The sequence below is a fragment of the Vulpes vulpes genome, chromosome X (genome assembly GCF_048418805.1).
Source record: "Vulpes vulpes isolate BD-2025 chromosome X, VulVul3, whole genome shotgun sequence".
In the NCBI taxonomy this organism is placed as follows: domain Eukaryota; kingdom Metazoa; phylum Chordata; class Mammalia; order Carnivora; family Canidae; genus Vulpes; species Vulpes vulpes.
This window is the reverse complement of record NC_132796.1, coordinates 26,292,837-26,318,633: the sequence shown is the minus strand read 5'-3', so window position 1 is coordinate 26,318,633 and position 25,797 is coordinate 26,292,837. Positions and strand designations below refer to the sequence as shown.

Genomic DNA, 25,797 nt, shown 5'->3' with positions numbered 1-25,797 from the left:
CTGTGGATTCGATTTTAGAGACTCTTGACATACTGTTTTCTCTCTGAGTGTTAAAATACCATGCCAGGACACTTTTGAATCCGTTTGACAGCATCCCTCATGCCAATTGATCACATTTTATATTATCCATCCTTAAAATAACTCCTAAAAATTCTGCTTTGCTTAGGTTGCCTTTGGCTTGTTGTTCAGTAATCAAAATATAGGCCTTTCAGTTCCATAGACATTCTTTTCACACCTCTTTGGGTGGTAAATGTTGAAGTCATGATGAATACTGACTAATAACTACAATATTAGTAAGTTAATACAATGTGTTACTTATAAATAGAGTTAGTATCACCGTGCTCCTATTAGGCCCGCTTATGGACAGAATTCCTGCAGATTTTCAGGAAGGACTTTTTGTCAGAGTATTGTCAATATTGTCTTGAATTGACTCTTGCTTCTCAGTTGCTGGGTTTTTTAAATTATAAGCTATGGTGGGTTTAGCTTCAGAGATACTATTTACTTTGTTGTGGTTTGCGTGGTTAACTTCTTCATGTGGGGTGATGGTTATTTTCTTCAGTATTTTGAAGGTAGGTTTGTGTTGTAGTTGAAACCTGTTTCGTTCATACACTTGAACTGCTAAGGAAGATAACTGATGTCTTTTTCTTTGCTCCACGTTTTTTTAAAAATTTAATTCATTTATTTGAGAGAGAGAGCACCAGCAGGGGTGGGGGCAGAGGGAGAGGGAGAAGCAGATTCCCCGCTTACAGCAGAGCCTGACATGGGGCTCAGCGTGGGGCTCAATCCCAGGACCCCGAGATCATGACAAGAGCGGAAGTCAGACACTCAACCCACTGAGCCACCCAGGCATCCCTCTTTGCTCAAACTTCTAAAGTAATCACTGTTACAACCAAATTTCCCCTGCCTTCCTGCCTTCCTCTCTCCCTCCTCCTGTCTTTCCCTTCCCTTCCCATGAGAGATGAGTCACAGGTGCTAACAAAAAAATTTTTTTTAAGATTTTATTTATTTATTCACTAGAATACACAGAGAGGAGAGAGAGAGGCAGAGACACAGGCAGAGGGAGAAGCAGGCTCCATGCAGGGAGCCCGACGTGGGACTCAATCCCGGGTCTCCAGGATCAGGCCCTGGGCTGAAGGCGGTGCTAAACCGCTGAGCCACCGGGCTGCCCACAAAAAATGGTTTTTTTGAGAGCCGTCCTTTCAGTTGGAAGAATATTCTAGACTCCCTTTAATCAGTTCACCATTAATTCTAATTCACATTGAAACTTCCCCCAAAAACTCATGGAAAGAAGGAAACATGAGTTTAGTATTGCCATTTTATTTTTTCCTTGTTTGTCACTGGCTGACAAATTGAATTTTTAATGGAAGGTTCTTTCTGCAAAGATTATTTAAAATGAAGGATAGTGTAAACCTTCCTCCTGAGATATCCATAACCAGATACCCTTATCTGTTTAACCAGGGCCCTTAGTGTATTTTGATTCTCTAACAGCTAGAGGTTTTCTGTTTTGGGTGGGGTGGAGGGTTTTTTTTTTTTTTTGGCATTTTGATAAAATGTTTTATTATTTAGTTTTTTAGAGAGGGAGAAAAGCAGACTGAGATGAGCGCGGAGCCCACAGCAATGCGTTTGTCCCATGACCCTGAGATCACCACCCAAACCGAAATCAAGAGCCGGATGTTTAACCGACTAAGCCACTTGGGCCCTGGATAAAATAGTTTTAAGATTTTTTTCTATCTTTTTTTAAAGCTACATTTAAAAAAATATAATTTTAACATGCAATTAAGCTTATTCTGGTCGTCAGTTCTTTGAGTTCAGACAAGTGCGTTGTGTCACCATCACTACAATCAAGACACATAACATTTCCATCACCCCTCAAATTCCCTCCTCCATTGCTGTCATCCTGCCTGTTCCCAGTCTCTGGAAGCCATTACTGTGTTTTTTGTTTCTTTGGTTTTGCCTTTTCCTAAACTGGATTTCAGATGGATTGCAGAAGGCAGTAGTGGAAGAGTTAACATTATATCTTGAACTTTCGCAAAACCTGTCCTGCAACATACTTGAGAAAGTATATTCTGTGATATCTACAGACAGATGTATGTGTGAAACTTTTCTGTTAAATAAGAACTCTCTAGCATAAACTAATGTGGAGCATACTTACGGATTTGCATAGATTTAAAAATTGTGCTTACGTTCCCTGGAGCCATGGTGTTAATTGGTTTATTAGTCAGGTGGAGTGGAGAGCCTGAGGTCAGGACAGTTGTCCTTGAACATGTAAATGAAGAGTGGATAATCACCGTGTGTTATTGTTTGGGCTGATTTTATCTTTAATGGGTAATTCGGAGTCCTGATTAATATTTAGAGCAGTGACTGCTGGCCTCCAACCTGCTCATTATCTTCAGAACTTTAAATAAAATACTTGATTTCTACCCAAGACAGCAGTTATGGGAGGCCTCTTACCTCTTATCTCACAAACACAACTCTTGACCTCTCCATCTTTATTTCAAATATGAAAAATGCCTGTAAATATGGGGGTTCTTAAACTTTTTATGCTGAAAATTCAGTTACCTTGGAAAAGCGCATATAGGCAGGGTATGAGAGGATGTTTTAGGAACAGTGTAGCTGATTTGCTCCCTACAGGAGCTCTTGTAGGGAGCAAATCAGTTTGGTGTTAGGTTTGTATTTTTTGAGAAAAGTAATCCTGAAGAGCTTTTCACATCTTACACCAATGACATTAGTGCCATCTCCCTCCCCCCCCACACACACACACTTTTAATAATAATTATTAAAGTCACTCTTTGGCACCTGGGTGGCTCAGGGTAAGGCATCTGCCTTCTGCTCAGCAGGGAGCCTGCGCCTCCCTCTCCCTCTGCCACTTCCCCTCCTTGTGCACACTCACTCTCTCTTCTCTCTCTATATCTCTGTCAAATTAATAAAATCTTTATAAAAAAATAAAGTCATTCTTAACCTCCCACCTACCTTGCCCTCCCCCATGAAGGGATGATTTGGAAGAAACCATGTTTTCCAACCAGCATTTTATTTTGGAAAAATTTCAAGCATAAAAAAGAATAGAAAGGCTAGTGTAATGAGCACCCATAGATCTCATATCTCATTCCCTTTACTATTTAAAAGTCAAAGGAGGGATCCCTAGGTGGCGCAGCGGTTTGGCGCCTGCCTTTGGCCCAGGGCGCGATCCTGGAGACCCGGGATCGAGTCCCGCATCGGGCTCCCGGTGCATGGAGCCTGCTTCTCCCTCTGCCTGTGTCTCTGCCTCTCTCTCTCTCTCTCTGTGACTATCATAAATAAATTTAAAAAAAAAAAAATTTAAAAAAATAAAAAATAAAAAATAAAAGTCAAAGGACATCACAACATAAAACATAAACCCCCAAACACTTCACCATACATGTTTTTTTAAAGGACTTTCTCCTCCATAACTGCAAAGCTGTCATTACACAAATTTCATATCCATGAAGTAATATCACCTAGCATACAGTCCACATCAAAATTTCTCCATTGCCCTAGAATGTTCCTTATGGGTGGCTATTTTCTTCTAGGAACTACTTAGGGTTTTTGTCTTGGATTTGCTTGTCATGTCTCTGTACTTTCACTTAATCTGAACAGTCCCTAGCATTTTTTTTTTCTCATTCATGACCATTACATTTTTGAAGAGCTCAGACCACTTCTCTTGAAAATCCCTATATTCGGGATTTTTCTAGTTCTTTCCTCCTGATTAGATTTAGATTAAAATGTTTTGGAAAGGCGACAACAGAGGTGATGTTCTCTCCTCATTGTATCACATATGGAGGGACAAAATAACACTTAGTTTTTACTGATAATACTAAGTATGTTAAGGCGGTGTCTGCCAGATATTTCCATTGTAAAAGTATCCTTTTCCCGTGGCGCCTGGGTGGCTCATTGGTTGAGCGTCTGCCTTTGGCTCAGGTCGTGATCCCGGAGTCCTGGGATCGAGTCCTGCATCAGGCTCCCCACAGGGAGCCTGCTTCTCCCTCTGCCTATGTCTCTGCCTCCCTCTCTGTATCTCTCATAAATAAATAAATAGTATCTTTCAAAAACTAAAAGTATCCTTTCCCTTTGTAATTAGGAAGTTGTTTGTGATATTTTGAGACTCTGTGAATATCCTATTCCTTAAGAACCTTTTACCCTAAAATTTTAGCCTCCTCTGATGGTCCTTTCCTGATTCAGTGATTATATTGGTGGCTGCCTAAGAGTGATTTTTCCAATTCTACCTTTCTTTCCATATGTAGTAGCTGAGTTTCTTCTGTAGAGTTCCCACTTCTCCCCTCTTTTTTTAAAAAGTATTACCACAGACATCCAAAGTGATGTTGAATGTACAAGAAATGAAACTTCTCCCAACTGAGCTGCCTTTGGATATGCTTGTTGCCATGGCATTACCTCAAATGCCAGTATACAGTCCTTTTCCTCCTCCGTAGCAATGTAAACATTCATCTAATAAATACATTTCCATGTCAGCCAGCTCTTTTATAGGAGGGGCAAGTTAACCAAGGCATTTAATATAAGCTATGTGCTCAAGAAGATTGTGATGCTCATAGGTTTTTCTATTTCTTCTTTCCCTTTTTTGCTACTTCAGTATAGGTCGACCTGAACCTGTCAGTCCTTATAGCTCATATATGTTGTAGCATGTAATTGGGAGGAGGAAGGACACAGATTATCAAAAAGAAGGGGGGAAAAGAGGTGATCAAAAAGTTAGGAGTATGGATTTATCATAGTGGCTTTTGAGGATTCACTTGTACCTTAATACAGTCAGTAGATGAGTATAGAATTTTGTTGAAGATACAGTAGCTGAGCATTGTCCCAGGTAGGCCTTGCTTAGAATCAGAGCCTCTAGAACTCTCAAGCGAATTAAAGATTCAAAAGATTTCAGAGATCAGCCTGTCTGTTCCCATAGGAAATCACTTCTGTCTTCTGTATGTTGGTAAATTGAACACCAATAAAAATTAATTAAAAAAAAAAAAAAGACTACTTTACATGTACATATTGAAGTTTTAAAATAATAGATAATCTTGAGCTATTTCCTTTACTTCTTTGAGCCTTTTTTCATCTGTAGCATAGTTAAATGTATCATATCAGGAGCTGGGTATCCCCAAGTTTTTTTTCATTCTCATATCTTCTTTTTAATGAATTGTTCATTTTTAAACTTCTATTTTTAAAGTGTGCAATTTGATCATTTTTGACCTGCGTTCACATGATGAATCCATCGCAGCAATCAAAAGGAGCATGCCTATCACCCTAAAAAGTGTTTTTAGGCCCGTTGGTAATCCCTCCAGGTCCTCCTAGGGCCCCTGCACCCATCCCCATCTCTAGATGACAACTTACCTGCTTTGTATCACTATAGATTATTTTGCATAGTCCATAACTCTATGCAAATGGAATTTTATAGGATGTACTCATTTTTGCCTGGCTTTTACTCAGTATAATTGAGATTTATTCATATTCTGTGTATCCCTACTTCATTTTTTTAAGTACTAAATAGTATTACACTGTATGGGTATTCCATAATTTGGTTTTTTTCCCCTATTTATTTTTAAATTTTTAATTCCAGTATTAATACTTCTTTCTACTCATTTCAAAGCGTGGTCATTATTAGCAAAGATTGCCTGGTCTTCCAGGTAATGACACTTGTAACAGCAATAGAAGATCCAGAAGAGAGTCCTGTACATACAGTATGGCCCTGCATGTGAGACCAGCTGTTCTCTGAATAGAAGTAGCAGAGACTAAGTGCAAAATGTGAACCAGCCTTGTGTCAAGGCTCTCATAAGCAATCCCATGTGTCCCTAACTATAATCTCCTCATCAGCTCAAATGTAAAGGACAAGAATCTTGTGTCTAAGAGGATCAAAATGCCACCTTCTTTCTGTTTTATTTGTTACATGCAGGTTTTGTATAGTTTTAGAGAAGACTTTTTTATCACTCATTTGGCTTTCATAAAAATTGGGATTGTTTGGAAGAAGAGTCATTAATATTCTTTACACCTTGTTCTTGTTCCTCCTTTTATGTTCGCTGCTAGTGCAGGCTTCTCTCTTATGTAAAATATTCCACTGATGTCCTCGGTAGATTTAGAGGTTGTTAGAGAAATTGTAATAACAGCTCAGGGAACAGACCGGAACTGCCTGTCCTATATTGTCTAACCCTGGCTGGCCATTTCCCTTACAGTTTTAAAGTCTTTGTGTACACACTAATTCACAAAATGGTTTTGAGCAACTTAGATTTAGCCAATCTTTCCAAACCCAAGCTTTCCACAGTCAGGACCAGAAAAGTTGGGCTGTGAGTTATTAATGCCTTTATCTATTAACACCAGTAACAATATTGAAATAGTTATTTGGATTTATGAAGGAGGCATTTTCTTAATGGAACAGCAAATGAAGTTGGGCATGAAGGAGAGATGAAACTTTAAAAAAAAATCCTTGGTTTGTCTTGGTATTTTCCATATATTTACCATTTTCCATCAATAAGACTGTTTGGAAATTCTATTCATGCATATGAACATCTTCAACATTTATGTAGTTATTTTTCTTCTCAATGGGCAGGAATTCTATGAAATAAAATGACAACATACATACATCCACATACACACACTTTCATATCCTAGCTGACTGGGGTAATTATTTGCCACAATTAAATTAAGTTCTGCTACCGTTCATCCTGGAATACATTGCATAGGGTTGTCTATTTGAGAAACAGCTTGATTTCAAATCTGAGTCTGTGATTTTAGCAGGTTCCCTTGTGACTTCTAGGTTGGGGTTTTCCTTTGTCCCTTTTCTTTCCTCTACTCATGATACATTAATCCATGTGGCTTTTATTTCCCAGTTCCTAGCAAAACAGGCCTATCATGGCTCCTGTATTTCTGTGTTTCTGTGTTGTAAGAGGATAGCTACCTGCTTATTGGGTGCCCTGTAGGGCTCCCAGGGACATCTGGTGCGTAGCTAACACTGTGTGCCTGTGTTGGTTTCTGAATTTTGACAAATGAACCATGGTAATGTGAGATGTAAACATTAGGCCAGGGTTTGTCAATCTTGGCACTACTGACACTTGGGTCCAGGTGATTCATGGTCGGAGGGGGCTGTCCTGCACACTATCAGATATTTAGCAGGACCCTGGCCTCTGTCTACTAGACATGAGTAACATCCTTCCCTCAGTTGTGACAACCAGAAATGTCCCCAGACATTGTCAGATGTCCTGGAATGCAGAAATGCCCCTACCTGAGAACCATTGACGTAGAGCATGGCAATCTACCTGGGAGCCTCCCAGTGTGAAGTTTGTATATTCCCATATTTGAAGCCAGACCATTCTAAACATATCCTTCAGATTTAGAATGAGACTATTAGCCTTTTGGTGTATGATATAATAACAGACAAACCAACAGAGAGACATTGACTCCAGGAAGTTTTTAAAAGTAAACTGGAAACAGTTTGAGAATGCATGTATTTTGTCTTCTCCTTAGACAACCCTTCTAGGTTTAATTTTGTTGCTCTTTCAGGATGACTCGGCAGTTTTTTAAAAATTCTAACCTCATTCAGATACTCTAATCCTTCCTTGTATTTATTGTGATCACACTGCAGCTTCATTCCTGTCCCATCCTTCAATTCCGTAAACTTTGGGGGTGGGGGGGTGGAAACCTAGTTCCTGCCTTTAGGTTTAGGCAAGTTTTTTTTAAGGTGGTTAGTTCATTTTGTATCATCTGAGAACTACTGGGTACAGTCTCTTGCATAACATTTACTTTATACAGTTTTTTTCCCAGTTGATTGAGCATTGACATGAATTTTCCAAAAATCTTCAAAGTCAAGATGCTTAATTGCCTTCTCTTAAAAACACACTGTGTGTGGTGGCGGTAGCTAGGGTATGGGACTCGCTCAGAAATCTTCCCATCGCATTTCTTCTGTAGCCACGAACTGACAATACTGCAATCCTGACAGAAAAATGAGTGTTCTGGTTGACGCCTTGGCAGCCATCTGGGGCCTGGCCCTTGGGTGCCTCAGGGTTTATGGGAAGCATAACGTGAGAGAAACCCAAAAGCTGGGTTTCTGCATGCTGGGCAAATCCCCCAACTCCAAATTTGGCATGTGATGCCTTTTGAAAGTATTATTTTGGTGATGCTGTCTTCCGGCTGCAAAGTCCAGATACCGGCATTCTTGTAACTGTTTGCCTACTTTGTTAAGATGGCACCTGCATAAAGCCCCACCCTGCAGTTGGCCATAATGGAGCAGCAGTCCTGATGGCTGACTCTTTTCCTAGCCTCCACACTGTGGAGAGTCACTGATACAGGAGGCCCAGCAGAGGAGTGGAATCCCAAGATCCTTCCAAACTGCGTCTCACAATCGAAGGAGCTGGAGATCTTTGCTCTTTGTGTGTGCCTGCCACATAAAGGGCAAAAAAGAGGATTGGCCAAAACCCAGAAACCCAAACAAGACAAAACCTGGGGCCAAACGGTCTACTCCAAGAGCTTTTATTCAGATGGCTTGCAAGTAGCTTTCAGGGGAGAGGGCAAGATCATCCTTGATACAGAGGGAAACAGTCTGAGGCCTCTATGTTGGGCAGCAAATGGTGGCACCAAAAAGGATGGTGTCGATTCATTGCCATTGTACCTATCTTTTTTGTTCCTCAACAACTTCCTCCTGTGCCAGTCTGTCCTTATGTATTTTTGCTAGAGTGGCCAAAATGTCATTTTAGCTGGGTTTTAGTTTTAGTTCAGTTAGGTCATTACGGAAGCTGGCTTGGTTTTTAATTCTTGCCTTCTTTATTGCCAGACAAAAGGAGGGAATATACCACTAGGATACAGAATGGTTTGTAGTAAAAATGAAAGATCGACACAGAAGGAGCATGTGAATCGCCATACCTTGTCTTCAGTGCTGTCAGGTGGCATCGGTGAGCAGTGTTAAAAGAGCCAAAATGATGGATTTTACATCCTAGGAGCCAGGAAGAACCTTGAGAATTTCCAACCTTTAAAAACAAGAGAATCTATAGTATTTTGAAAGAGGAGAACATTCTCTGGCTTCCCTTGGTAATTCACCCTAATGCTTTAACAACTTTCTGCATCAGGAAATTCTGTATGAGTTACAGCCTAAATTCTTCATGCTGCTTAAGCCTGTTCCTTCTTGTTCTGTCCTCAGTGGAGGGATCGAACAGCTGGTCACAGGCCCCTATGCAAGAGCCATTCACATAATTGAAAACTGTTATTAAATTGCCCCTTCAGCCACTCTTTCTTGCTCGTTCTCTTTTTTTGTTCATGGCTAAATAATCCCAATTCTCTTAAACTGTTCTCATAGGTCTTTCAAACCCTTTAATTATCCCTGTGCCTTTCTGCCAAGCCTTCTCTAAATTCTGGGTCAGCTGTAGTCCCCAGAACAAGACCGCGTTTTCTAAGGCGGGTTTGAACAGTACTGAGGGTCATGAGGCCATTTCCTCACGCGGTACCCACCATGCCCTCCATTATACATCATAGTCACGGTTTTTCTTTTCTATGTTTTTACACCTACATTTGTGGCTGACTCATGGTCGGATTGTTACTTTCCATCTTCTGGAATGAATAGCAGCCTTCTATTCTTACCACACTTCCTGTATGAAACTTGAATTTTTACTCTACAGTGTATCTGGTAATTCATCATTAAACAGACTCTCATTCCAACTTAAGGCAGGAAAAAAATATATAGGTTCAGATTAAGTGACAGTAAATCCATGTTTCAAATAGGAATGTGTTAGTAATGCTTTTCAATTTACTTTCTTTCTGTACTGGTTTGTCTCCTCGCTAGAAAGGGTTCTTTTGATAAAGTTGGTTTCTAGACCAGTGGAGCAGGAGATTGTCATAGGACGTACTGACGCTGAAACTTGTAGTTCCTTTGACGTAGTCTCTCGTTGCGTCTTTGTGTACAAGATAGAGAAATGTGTGCAGTAGCCTACACGGTGGTAGAACCAGAGGGAGGCCTGGTTTAACCCGGGAAGGCTGAAGCCTGGGTTTCTGTGGACCTGAGCGGCAGGCTGTCGCAGTGTGGCTACTGTTTGACCTCGGCCTGCTCGATATTTTCACCGGGGACTTTTTGATGAAGACAGAACACATGTTTTCAAATGTAAACATTATTTAAAATTAAGGTTTAAAAATGTAAAAATTACACAAAATGGGGAAGAACACCTCATCTACTGACTGTGAGAGTCAGAATTCTTCAAGATTTTGCTGAAATTATACAGTGGGCTCAGACTAATAGGAAATCCTTGATGAAGGTGAAAGAAACCAATCCCAGATGAACAAGCACAGAGTAGAGGAATCACTGGAAACAGCCAAGAACAGCATTTCCCATTATGCCCACCACAGCATTAGTACCTTGTGGTGTTCATAAGCCTGAAAAGTTTAAGAAGAAGAAAAAAATAAAAAAAGGTCTTGGGATCACTGAATAATTAGTGTGGGAAATTCTGAGGTCAAACAAAGTTTAACGTGTTTCTTTACCAACGACCTTCTCAGCTTTTAATATGTTAACATGCATTAAGAATTTTAAGAGGCAGATATAATGTGCAGTGTTTCCATAATTAATTTGACCTTCTTTTCATGAAGCGTTTTGTTGGATGACTGATCTGTTGGATGCACTGGGAAACACTGATTCAGAAATTTTACTTGAGTGGAAACCCTGTATGAGCTTATAATATGGAACAAAAGAAAGTCATCCAATCCTACTGTCCAGACAATTGGAGGTACCATTCCCAACAGATCATATTTGGAGAGTAGTTTTCTAAAGGACACTGGCAAACCAAGGCATGTCCTATGAGGAATAAATAAAAAGAATGAGGGGAGGGGCACCTGGGTGGCTCAGCTGGTTGAGCGCCTGACTCTTGATTTCAGCTTGGCTTAGGTCATGATCTCAGGGTCATGAGATCAAGCCTTACTCAGCGTGGGGTCTGCTTGAGGTTCTCTCTCTCTCTCTCTCTCTCTCTCTCTCTCTCTCTCTCTCTCCCTCTCCCTCCCTCTCCCTCCCTCCCTCCCTCCCCCCCTGCTCCTCCCCTCACTCACTCACTCTCTCTCTCTGTCTCAAATAAATAAAATCTTTCTAAAAATAAAATACGGGGCACCTGGCTGCCTCAGTGGTTGACATCTGCTTTGGCTCAGGGTGTGATCCCAGGGTCCTGGGATCAAGTGCCGCATCAGGCTCCCTGCAGGGAGCCTGCTTCTCCCTCAGCCTATGTCTCTGCCTCTCCCTCTGTGTGTCTCATGAATAAAGTCTTTGTAAAATAAAATAATAAAATAAAAGGAAAGGAAAAGGGCTGAGGAGGTATGAACAGACATGGCAGCTCTAGTAAAATATTGAAAGGGCTCTGTAAAGCCTGAGACCTTCTGGGTTTCTGGTTTTATGGACAGCAACAGTGAGAGTAACAGTGGCACACAGTGGCATGGCTCTTGCTGTCTGCCAGACACTGTTTTATATGCCTCTCATTTAACTCGTTTAAATCTTTTTTTAAAGGTTTTATTTATTTATTCATGAGAGACACGGGGGAGAGGGGCAGAGACACAGGCAGAGGGAGAAGCAAGCTCCATGCAGGGAGCCCAATGTGGGACTTGATGCCGGGTCTCCAGGATCACACCCTGGGCTGAAGGCGGCGCTAAACTGCTGAGCCACCCGAGCTGCCCATAACTCATTTAAATCTTAAAACAACCCTATGAGGTAGGTGCTCTTCCTAGTTCCATTTCATGGCAGAGGGCAAGTAAGACACAGAAAGGTAAATTTAATTCGCCAAGGTCATACAACTAGTAAGTGGTAGAGCTGGGCTTTGGACTCTTTGTAGTTGGATTCTGCAGCTTCCGCTCTACTCTGTGGATTTCAGCTCTGTGTGACAAAGCACTTTTGACGGGGGTACCTGTATTCAAGCATTCAAGATCATCCATTAAGGATGTTGTCTCCCTTGCATGGCTGACATTTATATAGTGGCCGTAAGAACGCACTGGCATTGCATAAGAGTTTGGACTCAGTGGTTGTGGAAGGTCTGACAGGTCTGTGGTGCCATTCCAAAACGATGAGTTCACTTGCATGGTTCCTTTCATCTTTAGGTTCCATCATTTTTTTTCTTTCAGTTTTCCACAGAGTACATCTGCAATGGCTCTTTACGCAGAGAAAAGTACTCCACAAAAGCTTTTATTGGTACCTCGAATTGATAGCGTTTTACAGCTAGGAAATTCAAGGTCAAATAGCTCATTATACTGTTGTTAAATTTATAATCGGGTAACGGCTGGACTACTGCTGAAGTGGTGAGCTTTGCAAGCCAAATGACCCATCGGCCCAAACCCTATTGCCTTTCTGTCTGCAATGTATGAATAGATGCATCGTTAGCAAGCCACATTCCAAGAGAAGCTACATGGGTTTGCAGTGCAGATACTCATTACTTGTTTGATACTAAATATTCCATCCCTGTGTTCAGTTTCAATTGGTCTTGGAATTGGCAGTGTCCTCTGGTTCTTGGCAAGAGCAAATGAACATCATCTCTGTAGAAAGCACTTGCATTCTAGGGCTCAAAGTATCTCCAGAAGATTTTTTTAAGGTCAATGTAGTACATAATAAAAAGAAAATTAAGCACCCAAGAACGCAAGGTGAGTGAGAACCAGCAGAAACAGCAGACTGCAAAAGCAGACCCATAGTAATTTCATACCTTGGAATCATTACACAGATTATTTTTTGAAAACCATGTTTACTCTGTTTTAAAAAAAAAATCACAGATAACATTGAAAAATATCTGCCAGGAGCCATAGACTTTGTAGAACTGACCTTAAAATGACCAAATAGACCTTGTAGACATTAAAACGTACAAGAACCAAAATTTAAAACTTACTATAGGGGCTTAACAGCAGACTGGATGCTACTAAAGAGAGAACGAGATAGAAGGGATTGTTAGAAATGAAGCATCAGGAGGCCTGTTTAGAGCAATGCGGGCTAGTTTGAGAGAATCTAACATTTATCTAATAGGTTTCTGTAAGCAGAACAGAGATGGAATGGAGGTATTATTTGTTGAGATCATGGCTGAGAAGATTCCAGAGCTGACCAAAGACACTAAAGATTCAAGAAGCCCAGTGAATACTAAAGAGTATAAATAACCTCTAGAAACACAAGACAGAAAAAGGACAAATTACCTTCTAAGGAGCAATAGTCTGCTTTGTTGCTGACAATTTCTTAACAGTAGCAACAGAGAAAGTAAAATAAAAGTGGAATAATAAATCAATGTGCCAAAACAAAAAAAAAGGAAAGAAATCCTTTCTGTCTAAAAATCTATACCCAATGAGGATAGCTGTCAAGAATATGCACTTTAAAAAGAGATTTTTACAGACCAAACAAAACCTGAGAAATTCTCCACCAATAAGACACAAGAATATTCTGAGGGGTATACTTAGGAGGGATCCCAGATGGAAGAGTGAAATGAAAGAAGCAATGAAAAAAAAAAAAAAAAAGAAGTGGTCGATATATTGGTCAACCCAAAAGCACACACAAAAATTAAAATGCCATCGTATAGGGTTAACGAAGATGTAATTAAAATGCATGACTGTAGCAACCTCTAAATGATGGATAAATATATTTTGAGTTTTCTAAAATCATTGTACAATTGGGGAGGAATGGTGTTTATTAAATTGAGACTTTGAAAGGGAGAGAAGTAGAGACCAGTGAGCAGCAGCAGGCCATCGTGAAAACAGCACTAGACCAGGAGGTTTGGGTTCTAGTAGCATCTCGGCTCGTAGTCAGTTGTCTGGCCTCTGAAAAGCTACTTCCCTCATCTGTGTCTCAGTTTTCTCGTCTGTAAAATGGAGCCCTGGGACCAGATGTGTTTTAAAGCCTCTTCATTATGCTTCTGTGAAACACTGAGAAAAAGATTCTCTAGGAAAAAACAATCATTCCTGAGTTGGTTTTTTTCTGGCTTCCTCTTACCTATCTGTTCCAAAACGGGCGCTAAAGCTAGCGCCCAGCCTCAGGTGTGTATTCTGCTCTACTTTCTCCGTGTGTCAGTTTTGCTTCGCTTCCTTGTCATCTAGCAGCCGACCAGAGTCATGGCAGGTTACCAAAGCCCGAGGGGGGTAGGTGGCTCGTGTGGCTGTGAGGGGGACATCTGCAGAAAACAGGTGTGAAAAGTGGGTCTCGTTGCGCCACTGCCGCTCTGTCTTCCTCAAGGTATGGCCCGTACTGACATCTTCCTCCCTTCCTTTCTCCCCTTCTTTCTCACCCTGTGAACCCCCCCTTCACTTTTCCTGCCGTCCACACAGGCTAATAATAAGCCTGAGATCGAAGCGGCCCTCTTCCTAGACTGGATGCGCCTGGAGCCCCAGTCCATGGTGTGGCTGCCTGTCCTGCACCGAGTGGCTGCCGCGGAAACTGCCAAGCACCAGGCCAAGTGCAACATCTGCAAGGAGTGTCCCATCATCGGATTCAGGTATCAGGAACCCTACCCCCTGCCCCGCCCCACGGTGGCATTTTTTTTTTTCTTCGTGTTTTGCACCTTGTTATGACTTGATCTTTTATCTCCTTTGCCAATTGCTGTCAGTTTGTTCCTTTCGAGAGTGACTGCCCCGGTCACTGGGCTATTTTGGTGGCTCTGACTCATGAGGCAGGTGGCCCTTTCCACCTCCATTCTGGAGCTCTGCAGAGCCCGGTTCTTGATTGAATGGGCCCGACTGATTGCCCTGCCTCCATGTAGATACTTGTCCCTCAGGGGAATGTAGAGTCACTGTGACGCTTCCTTCCTGGGTCCGGAAAATTCTAACTATCTCTTTGAGGGTTTTTTTTTTTTTCCTGTTTATAGAAATTCTCTAAGAATCCGTTCTAAAACTAAGAGATGATTCTGTTTGGGGAGACCTGTCACAGTAGCTCAGTTTCTTATTCACTTTGTACCACTTTTGTTCCCTGAACTAACAAGAATTGTTTCAAGCAACCCAGAACTTACTACTTTATCTGTGAATCTGATTACACTCTTGGCAGGGTATCCTAATGAACTTCTAAGGGAATATAAAGTATGCAAGTAAATGAAAATTTCACAAAGCAGCTAAAAAAGGGAAAGGTTCTTTATAAATTTAAAAGTGAGAGAGATAGGGAGCATAGCAGGTTATTATTCTGATATTCTTAAAATGTCACGGCAAACAATTGGCTCTTAAATCTTCAGCCTCGTTGACCTGTTTGGGGAGATGGGATATTTTTAAATGAATGGCTCCTTACTGAACAAGAATCCCAAATACAAATTTTGAAATGATGTATTTAAACATCTGGATCGACATCAAGGTTTCCATAGCAATGAATAAGCTGTAAAGTTGTAAACTAGCTATATGGTCTCTGCCTATGCAGAATCCACTTAACAGCTAAGTAAATACTCTTTCTCTAGTTATGCTTGGACTTGTTTTATTTCTCTGTTTCCTGAGAACTACTTTGTGCCATTGGTGTGCCTTTTATTCACTGCTCACTACCCTGGTGTTTGTCCTTCCATACTTCGTGTTGTTGACAAAGAGGTCTTACAAAAACCCTTAGAGGCTTCTAAAGCCTAGATAGACAACCCTGAATAGACAGTACTCACAAAGGACACAGTTTTCCTGCCTTCCTGGTTTCTGGCAGGTAAGAACGATACCAGGGGATGCCGGGGAGGGAAAGCCACAGGGGACCATGTTACATTTCTTCCCTTTCTTCTCTCAGCTTCCCTAGCTAGTGAGATTTATGTGCAGGGGGGAGGTTTTACAACATAGAAAAAGGGAGTGCTTTGGAGGATCTGAGCATGATCTTGTATCGAAATCTTTTGCCCTTACTGAATTAGATTATTTTGGGAAGCGGCACTTTTCTTTCCTCCTCTCCCTCTCAAAAGATGGTTGGGATCTAAAAAAGGTAGTTTTTTCCCCACATTCCCATATGTGGCAGAAGGAATATGTTTACTTGAATTGGCTAGGGTTCTTATCTAAGAAAGCAAAAGGCAGGGAGAATGGGAAATAATATCATATACTGAGAGTGGGGGTGTACGTACCACCTCGTACTTAGATTCTTTTATCCAGCCCAAATTTGTCTTCTCTTGGGGCTTCACTTATCATTTGTGGGTAATGTGGTGGAGTGTAGGGGTTCTGAAGAGAGACACATAAAAGAGATCATCTAAGGAACTACCTCCAGGTGAACCGTGTCAGTCAATCAGAAAATGTGATTAAAGCAAGATGAATTTTCGATGAGAGCTCTTGTTTCATTTGCCTTTATTTTATGAAACTGCTTTCTCTTGATAAATTGTCTTGAAAATAATTGCTTCAGAAAAATGTTTGTCCCCAGAATGAGTAGAGGGCCTGCAATATATCAGTGTCTCTCTCCTGGAAGTTCTTTCAAAGTCTTGTGTTTGGTCTTCAAAAGATTGGAAGGTTGCCAGTATCTTCCTACTTAATCTGAAAGGGTTCCTAGTGGAGTTTAAATGAGAGCTGAAATTTTCTGCCCTCCTTCCATATGTTTTTAGGATAATCTTCCTGCCAAAATGTTTTGATACTGTAGGAGAAGCACCAGAGATATGTAGATGTAGGAAGTTAATCACTTACCTGTGGGATTAATGAACATTGCATTCTGTTTCCGGAATGAAGACCGTGTGGAAGAAGGTTTGTTGAAGAATGTTCTTTGGGAATTTGATTTGAGGAAATACATATGTGTTTGTTTCTGTTTTTTACCAGGTACAGGAGTCTAAAGCACTTTAATTATGACATCTGCCAAAGTTGCTTTTTTTCTGGTCGAGTTGCAAAAGGCCATAAAATGCACTATCCCATGGTGGAATACTGCACTCCGGTAAGTGAGACACCTCCCTGGCATGAGAGTTCGTTCACCGGGGAGGAGTTTCCCTTTGGTACAGTATTGCAGAGCATGTATCATGCCGGGTTTTAGAAGATCCCCCGATGTTCCCCAGCTAAAGCAGCTCCAAATCATAGGCTCTGGATATACTTGAACCCCAGTGAGTAAGGTAGTGTCTGGCGCACATGGAACATCATAGACACTCCACAAATAGGATCGAAGGAACAAACAGATTTTTCATCTTTTTGCATGGTTATCAGAGAAGATGTTTTCATATTTATTTGGCACAGCCCTAGCAGTTGTGTGGAGACGTTTTATGGTCACGGGGCATGCTGGGTGTTGGGGTAATGTGGGGTTCCTCCGAATCTATGATCCACTACTTCCTCTCAGTCTAGCTTAACTAATGCTGGGCATTTGCCTTTTTTTAATTTATTTATTTTTACTATTTGTGTATGTATATGTTACACACATATATACATATACACACATACATACGTATGTATATTGGTATTTGCCTTTTAAACTCTTCTGTGAAGTAGGTATTATCATTATTCCCTTTTTACGGATGAGGACTCTGAGGCTCATCCTCAGACCTTTATTAAGGTTAAATAATTCATCCAAGGTTCTATAATTAAGAGGTAGAGCTTTCTCCCAAGATGTTGTTTTGGGAAAGGGTCCAGTGGCTCGTAGATCTTTGAAAGAATCGCTGGTGAATTGGAAAGGACATAGAATTGGTGGTCAGACTCACATAAGTGTAAGTGTAAGGTTCTTTGAATACCAGCTGCTTGCTATTCAGTGCCTGCAACGTGGCATAGGCGTCACCTGGGTGCTTACTAGAAATGTAGAAGCTCAGGCCCCGCCCCTGCCTTCCTAAATCCAACCTGCATTTTAGGAAGATCTGCAGGCGGGGGACGCCTGGGTGGCTCAGTGGTTGAGCGTCTGCCTTCGACTCAGGGCCTGATCCTAGAGTCCTGTGATCAAGTCCCACGTCGAGCTCCCTGCATGGAGCCTGCTGCTCCCTCTGCCTTGTGTCTCTGCCTCTCTCTCTGTGTCTCATGAATAAATAAAATCTTAAAAAAAAAAAAAAAAAGATCTGCAGGCGGAGGCCACACACATGGAAGTTGAAGAAGCTCTGCTCTCGAGCTTTTCTCTCTTCCGTCGTCACAGCGATTATCCAGTTCTTTTCATTGTCTTTCTCACTTGGATTCCTCTGGCGGAGGCATTTGGTGATGAAGAATGAGCCACGCAGTGAATAGAATGACACTCAGTGGGTGAAACCTGACATCACTGTGGCCACAGTCTTTTTTATTTTTATTTTTTTTAAGATTTTATTTATTTGTTCATGAGAGATACAGAGAGAGAAAGAGAGAGGCAGAGACACAGGCAGAGGGAGAAGCAGGCTCCATGCAGGGAGCCCGATGTGGGACTTGATCCCAGGACTCCAGGATTACGCCCTGGGCCGAAGACAGACGCTCAACCGCTGAGCCACCCAGGTGTCCCGACACAGTCTTTTTAAAAATACCATCAAGTGTGGCCAAGCTTAAGGCCACCTTTAAGACTTCCCCAGACTTACCATTTATCGAGGAGCCCTCGTGGTTGCTATACTTCGTTGTTTCACCGTCACCACTTGTTGAGGAATTACTGCCCCCAGGTAGCAGGTGGTCCGAGCCTTGGAGAGGTGACTAATTTGCCCCAGTTAACCCTTCTAGTTACTAGCATACTAGGCCCAGCCCAGTTTTTGTCTGTTGGTGTTGCTCTTGACCCCCGAGGTCTGTGCAGTTACAGAAAGAGTGCCCTGAGGCGGGGCGCTGGCATCATCTTTGACCTTGAGATCATCCCCTCATATGTCTGACGTCAGTGCGATTTCCCTTGCAGACTACATCGGGAGAAGATGTCCGTGACTTTGCCAAGGTACTAAAAAACAAATTTCGAACCAAAAGGTATTTTGCGAAGCATCCCCGAATGGGCTACCTGCCAGTGCAGACTGTCTTAGAGGGGGACAACATGGAAACGTGAGTAGTGGCAAGAGCGAAACAGCCTCTCATTTGACACATATTTGAGCTCCTCTCAGCTGAACACCCTCCTTCACTCCCAGATGCAAACAGTCTCTCCTATTTCTTTCTGTAGATTTCCCTTTAGCTGAAAAGAGAACAAAACAAGCTGATGGTCAATTGCCATTCTCCCACCTTAGTTATCCCGTGACAATTACCTGTGCCGAGAGTCACACTTGATCTCACAGGGAAAGAAACTACGTGGCGGCTGCTAATTCCCTTATAAGAAATATGGGACTGTTTACAGATGAGTGATTCCAGTGTTTCATTTCGATCTCCCTCCCTCACAAATCACTAGGCGTGTGTCTTTTTGTATCTGATTGTGTGGTCATACCTAGTCGCTTTTATCTCCTTTGAAAGAAAAGAGACTCACAGGAAATTTCTTCGCAGTAAGTAGTGATGATTCTCGTGATCTCAAAATGAGGATACCTCTACCTCTAGGAAACCTTCTCGTGTTTTCCATCACCGATGGCAATCGCACAATTGTTTGTTTTTCCTTCAACTCACTCTCCACCTTTGTTTGGCCGTTGCTTTTCATGGTGCATACTTAATTGGTTGGATTTTATTTATTTTGACCTTTCAGGTTTTTTTATTTATTATTTATTTATTTTATTTTATTATTATTATTATTTTTTTTTTTTTTTTTTTTTTTTTGTGGCTGAGTTTGCCTTGTGTCTCTCTTCACCACCTCATTTTTTGTTTTGCAGTCCTGTCACTCTGATCAACTTCTGGCCGGTAGATTCTGCGTGAGTACTTCTGCTGAAGGGTGCTGCTACCACCAACACATTTGCTTGCTTGATTTGACAATTTTTGTTCTGTTGGTTTGGTTTGGTTTGGTTTTAAGGACATATTAATTTCCCTTCCTTCATTTCAATTTTTTTCTTCCTGCGGTGAAACCTTGAGAGTGCCATCCACCACAGATCAGGAGAATCAGAGGGAGATTTGTCAGGTCCCCACCTGGTCAGGTTTTAACCAGCAGAAATCCTGGCCTGGAATCAATCATCAAAGAAACTACTGGCTTGTTAGTTATATTCCTGAGAGATGTGTTTATATATTCTTCCATTATAAGCTCCTCTGATTACATAATAACATTCTTTAGCCATATTTTCTGAGTTTCAACACTTCAGGACCTTTGAAAGAATGATGGTTTATTCTTTAGGGCCTGCTGTAAGTGGACCGTTAAAAATCAGCAGGATTTGTTTTATAGTATGATGTTGAGTTGGATGGCATCATTTCAGTGAGGCGTGTGTACTTTTTATCAGGGAATGCCATGCCACCGGACTAATCTTTATACACATGAGTTTCTCAATTTTGAACTAAACCTACTTTGCTCTCCTCTCTAAATATTCAGTTCATAAGTAGTTATACATTTACACTAGAAGGAAAGTGTACTGTATACTATTGGTATATGTTAATAATACTAATATTAGATACCAACAGATAATTGACTTAGAGTTTAGAATGTTATTAGAAAACTCTTTGGGGAGTCTGTGATTTATATAATAGCAAACAAAGTGTGCATTGTTCTAAAAGTATGTTGTATGGAGTTTTTATGCCAATGTTTCATTATTTCAGAGTGTACTTTATTAAAATATTTATTTTAAGTCAGACAGCTCTATTATGTATAGAGAGAAATGACCAATTTAGAAGAACTCCATTTATTTTTATTGGGCCTCTTTTATTGTTCCACCATGTAATTTAATTTAAAGTATATCCTTTTTTAAAAATCCTGTAGTGATAAATGCAAGCTATTAATTGAGGTTTATTTTAAGTCTTTATTGGCCTAAAAGAAGTGTAAGGCTTCCCTTTCTTTGTTAAAGCTGCATTATTGTAATTTTGTGATACAGTACCTATACCTGATTTTTTTTACTCATTAAGGGGAGTTATTTAGATTCAATTCTTTTTTTTTTTCTTTTGCTACTTGTAGGTAATTATTTTCCCTAACCCAGGTAGTTTATATATAGAAGTTTGAACCTTTCCTAAAGGAGAAACTTCAAAACAAATGGATAGGCTGAAATCCTCAGCATGACGGTATCCTCACTAAGCAATTGAATTGACTCTGTGTTGGAATAAGTTTTAGCCAGTTGAAATACCCAAAAGGAAAATATGCTACAGAATGACTTTAAAAATGTATGGATAGAGGTAGTACAAAATAATAAGCAAAGAATAACTAACAATTCCTTGAATGGAAAAAAAAGTTTATCGAATACATCAACCAATGAGGAAAAAAACACAGCAAGTGAGTTAGTTTAATGACACTTATTTTAAGTAGAGGGTGTTTGCCTTAAATTTTGAAGATATTTAAAATGAGTAACATCCTATATTAAAATATCTTCCTCTAAAATCTAAAACATGAAATCACTTTGTCTTTTTATTAAAAAAAAGTCTGTTCGATTATTCAGAAATAGTGGGAAATTCTACTTTTGAGGAAGAAAACCAAACCCAGAAAGCTATGGTCCCTGTTTCTTTAATACCAGCAACTTTATTAAAGTCTTTACTCATGGGATTATTAATAATTTATAAAATATATTGTAGAGCTCTCCTACTTAGGCAGAAGAACCAGGCCCTGAGGTGTCTTAATTTTGCAAGAATTCCCTGTGATGGTAACAGATTCTCATGTGGATCACAGAATTTGAATGTTGACTGAGATACAGATTTTTTGTTTTTCCTTAGAGGAAACCCTCATTTACCTGTATTTGTCGTATTATTTTTAAAACTAAATCTAGCCTAAACCTTTTATGTTGTTTGTCCACAAAGAGAGAAACAGTATTCTTTGAGCTATTCTGCTTTGGAAACTAAGCGGATGAAAATTTATTAATGGAGTTTTCACAAAAGAGAAACCTTTGGTGGGTGGGGATGGAATTGGCCATTAATGATAACAGGACTAATCCTTCTGGGTATATCGTTTTGTGTGTAGGAAGGGAGAACAGTGTTGTTACCGTCTCTCAGAAAAGCATTTCAGAAGGCTTTGCATTTAGTTTTGTTTCTGGACTAGATGGTTTTGGTACTTTTACTTATTCTTGTTTTTTTTAAATGATCATTCTCTGAACAGTGCTCCCTTTTGGCTCACTTTCTGGTTTAATAGGTATTTCCTTTAGCGTACTACTAGTACTTTTTTTTTTTTTTTTTTAGATTTCTGGATTTAGGAGTTCTTGTGCTTATGCATACTGTGTTAGGTACTACGTACATTAATAAGAAAAACATGGAATTAGCCTCAAGGCTAAGAATTAAAGTGCTGCATAATATTTTCTGCATAAGATTTTACTAAAGTGTTTTGAATTTACCTGCCTAGTTTTCTTGGTATGGATATGCTCAGAGGTCTTGGGTTTTCTTTCTTCTATACACTACCAAGGTAGCAACCATTAGAAGGGAAAACACCCATTTTCCTTCCTGGTGGGCTTTTAGCTTATCAGAAGTATGTAAATGAAAAAAAAGTATGTAAATGAAAAGCTGGTTTGTTCCAGAAGATGGGGCTTATAAACCAAATAATCTAAGTACTAAATTATCTCGACCTGCAGTGAATATTTTAAGATGGACCTTAGCATTTTTCTAATAATGTGCCATTCCAGGGTTCTAAGAAATGAACTAAGCTCTACAAAGCTAGAGCAAAAATTCATATGGAAATCTTTGGACCTGCCTAGTAAATTGGGTGGCCATCCTCATTTCCTCATGACAGCTTAAAGGTCCTTGTAGTTCATTACAAATTGGATTATGGTGACCCTTGACCTAGACAACACTGGTTGCATAAATAAGACATCTCTCAGTGAAGACCTCAGTTCCCTAGTTGTTTGCTATACTGTGTTGTAATCATCTTATGATTGTCTTCTTTAAGAAATAGGGATTTCTAGCACATTTCCTATGTAAGCCTAGTTGACTACATGGGTGGGTTTTTTTTTCCATATAAGAAAAAAAACCCAAATGTATTCTTATTAGTCTTGACCAAGTCCATTAATGCTGTTTGGACGTTGGTCTAAACCACTGCTCACTGAATAGGTTACTGTTGACTTGGATCCGTGCCTTTACCTAAGGGCTTGCTGTGTCAGGCCAGAAATGGAAGAGAACTTTTGTCCTATTCCAATTACAACAAGAAAACCCAAGTCCAAACTGGTTTTCAGAACAGATGGATTCATAAAAACTTCAGGGATAATTAATAGATCAGATATGAAAGAGTGGGGGAAATATTAACCTTTACCACATTTCTTAGTCTCTGGAGCTTAAAAAAAAAAAAGTAGGGTTTTACACTCCAAAAGCATATAGACTATTCATATTAACCTTCAATATATGTTTCCTTCCCTTCTTGTTTTCTTCTCTGTATGTTAGCACACAGTATCCCTGATAAGAAATGTTTCAGATACTGTGACATTTTATTGAATTTAGTCGTTCCTTTTTAAAACATCACAGTATCGTTTGGGGTCATTCAATTTTATTTTATGAAGTAGTAATATAGCCCTGCTACTAAATCGGTGGTTATATTGCTTCCTTACAAAAACTACACAGACCAAGACATCTTGCTGTGTAGAATCTTAACAGGGCCTGGTCTGGCCTCCGCTGGCCTCCTTGGAACTAAAATTGTTGACTGTGGATGTACTGGGCAAATGTACAGTTTCCATTCACTAAGGAAGCAGCTAATAAATAGCATGGGTGTAAACTATTCCAAATTTTTAACCACCTAGTGCCAACACAGTCTCAGAACTATAGGATGTGAGAAATGACAAGGTAGGAGGACAAACGTCCCAAAGAGATGGTCTCCCCCAACCTTTCCTGTAATTGAAATTTTCCAGAGAATATTTTGATCTCTTTCAATGGCTTTTGGGGAAAAAAAAGAGGAATTTTTTTGGAAAAAAAAATCAACTTTGATTTAAAATACTTGATGATACCTAAGATACAGGACCAGCCAGATGTGTATATTATCCAGAGTTAGAATAAAAGCATGTTAGGCCATGTATATAACATGACTGTGTGGTGGGGTTTTTTTCTCCATTAATGGATGGTATCTGTGACTAATCACATTTTCTGCCTTATAGGCCTGCCTCGTCCCCTCAGCTTTCACACGATGATACTCATTCACGCATTGAGCATTATGCTAGCAGGTATGAGACTAGTTGAATGCCAGGCAAATATTGATTGAAATAACTAACCAAGGAAAGCTAACCTATAATCATTTGAAATCTTTTTTACCCCCAATCTTGTCTGATTTCTACTAATCCACTTGCCCTCTAACGTGCATGCCATTCTACTGCATGTTGTTTTTGGACACCAGTAAGAGCATTAGTCCAGAACAATCTCCCCTAACCCCGGCCTCTAAACATCTCTGATAGCTTTGCGATGTTTTGCATACTGAGCACGTTTAAAGAATTGGCTTAGAAACCATCTCACCTTCTTAGAAAACTGCTAGACCAGACATCCGTGTGTGAAGAAATGGTACTGTATTCTATAGAGCATATGAAAGCATTGGCTTTCCATTTGTGCACTTATTTCGCATCATATGCTGTAAAGAAGAGAAGCGTTAATTTTCCTAATCCTTACAACTTTTTGGCCCACCTTCTTTGTGTTTCAGAGAATTTTTATACCCAAAAACCAAATTGCTATGTGTAAACTATCTTATGCTTGTTAAATAAGTCTGTAAGAGTTTGGTTAACTTTTTTGTTTTTTAGTGGTGAAAAGATTTTATTACTGTCTGAGGGGAAGGAGGTTTCTGAAGGTAAAAATTGGTGGCAGACTGTTCAGAGAGCTTACTATGAGTCCATCCTTTATCTATATTCTAACTGCTAAAAGTTGGTTATCAACCGGGAGAAGCATTAACTAGCTATATAAGTCTGTCATCAGAGGAAAGGTTTAATTGTCTTAAAAAAGAAGGGGATAGCGAAGGTACAGAGTGTATCTGTTGTTAGGGAAGTTTTTCTTGTAAAAAACAAAGGCCTATTCTCAGTGAAAGGAAGATCAATCTGTGAAGAAGAAGAAAAAAAAATCAACTAAATACAACCTCCCTTATAATTTATAACATAAATGTAAAGCTGCTAACTAGCTGTGGTCCACCACTCACTGCCTCAAGTGGTTAGGGCAACACACACATTCTTTAATTTGAAGGATTCCTTTCTCTTCTTGACATGATTTATCCTTTAGTTTTCAGGAATGTTCGATTAGGTCTTGAATAGATTCTAAGAAATCACATAAGTTTTAATGAGCTTTTACGTTTTTTATCAGGCTAGCAGAAATGGAAAACAGCAATGGATCTTATCTAAATGATAGCATCTCTCCTAATGAGAGCATGTAAGTATCCTGTCTCTTTTTACAAAATGTTCCTGACGATGAAATTGCTTTGAGGGCTTTAGAGGTAGGATAGTGCAGAGGATAGGAATTAGCATTAGACTCACTTAATCTTTCAAGGAGCCATTCATGTACTTTTTTTTCTTTGACTCTTGACCACCTGACACTGAATGAGCTCATCCAAAATGTGATATTATTGGTATTCCAGAGTAGCAAAAACAGTGTGCCTTATTTAATACCAGATTATCACAAGTTGTACAGGCACAAATATTGAAATTATATTAAATGCTTAATCTTTGACCAAACCTACCAGATATTTAAAGGGATTGGACATGAGTTTTTTTTAAAGTGATGGCTAAGTAGTATTTTCTCCACTCGGGGAACAGACATATAATCTTGGTATAGTTGCATTGGTAGTTCCCATCTGGTAGGTTAGTTGGGCATGTTCCTTCAGAGATTTAAAGTAGTAGATTTTTGTGACTTAGCATCTTCACTAGCTAAATAAGGTGAGGCAGTTTTGTGAAGGGTTTCAGAAGAGGGAGTACAAAGTTTTCTGAGTGGGATGATAAGCCAGGCCTGTCAAGTAGAAGGAAACAGAGAATGCAATGCTAGATATAGCAGAGCACACAGCTATGGTAGGGAAACAGTGGCTTCGTTACTTAGTTGGGGAGGTGTTCACAATGAGGAGCACAGAGGGACAGCACC

At 40.1% G+C, this 25,797-nt stretch overlaps 1 protein-coding gene across 11 annotated transcripts in view; it reads left to right on the top strand.

Moving 5' to 3' along the window:
• DMD (dystrophin) overlaps positions 1 to 25,797 on the top strand; it is a 2,426,617-nt gene that overhangs the window by 2,341,818 nt on the left and 59,002 nt on the right. For 5 of the 11 annotated variants that reach the window (XM_072743155.1, XM_072743157.1, XM_072743159.1 and 2 more), the window contains 6 exons: positions 14,248 to 14,414; positions 16,660 to 16,771; positions 18,650 to 18,786; positions 19,533 to 19,571; positions 23,850 to 23,915; positions 25,030 to 25,095. In XM_072743155.1, the coding sequence (XP_072599256.1) occupies positions 14,248 to 14,414; positions 16,660 to 16,771; positions 18,650 to 18,786; positions 19,533 to 19,571; positions 23,850 to 23,915; positions 25,030 to 25,095 (587 nt within the window). The remainder of the gene's footprint in view (positions 1 to 14,247; positions 14,415 to 16,659; positions 16,772 to 18,649; positions 18,787 to 19,532; positions 19,572 to 23,849; positions 23,916 to 25,029; positions 25,096 to 25,797) is intronic. The other 6 variants (XM_072743158.1, XM_025997419.2, XM_025997417.2 and 3 more) reach the window with 2 other exon arrangements.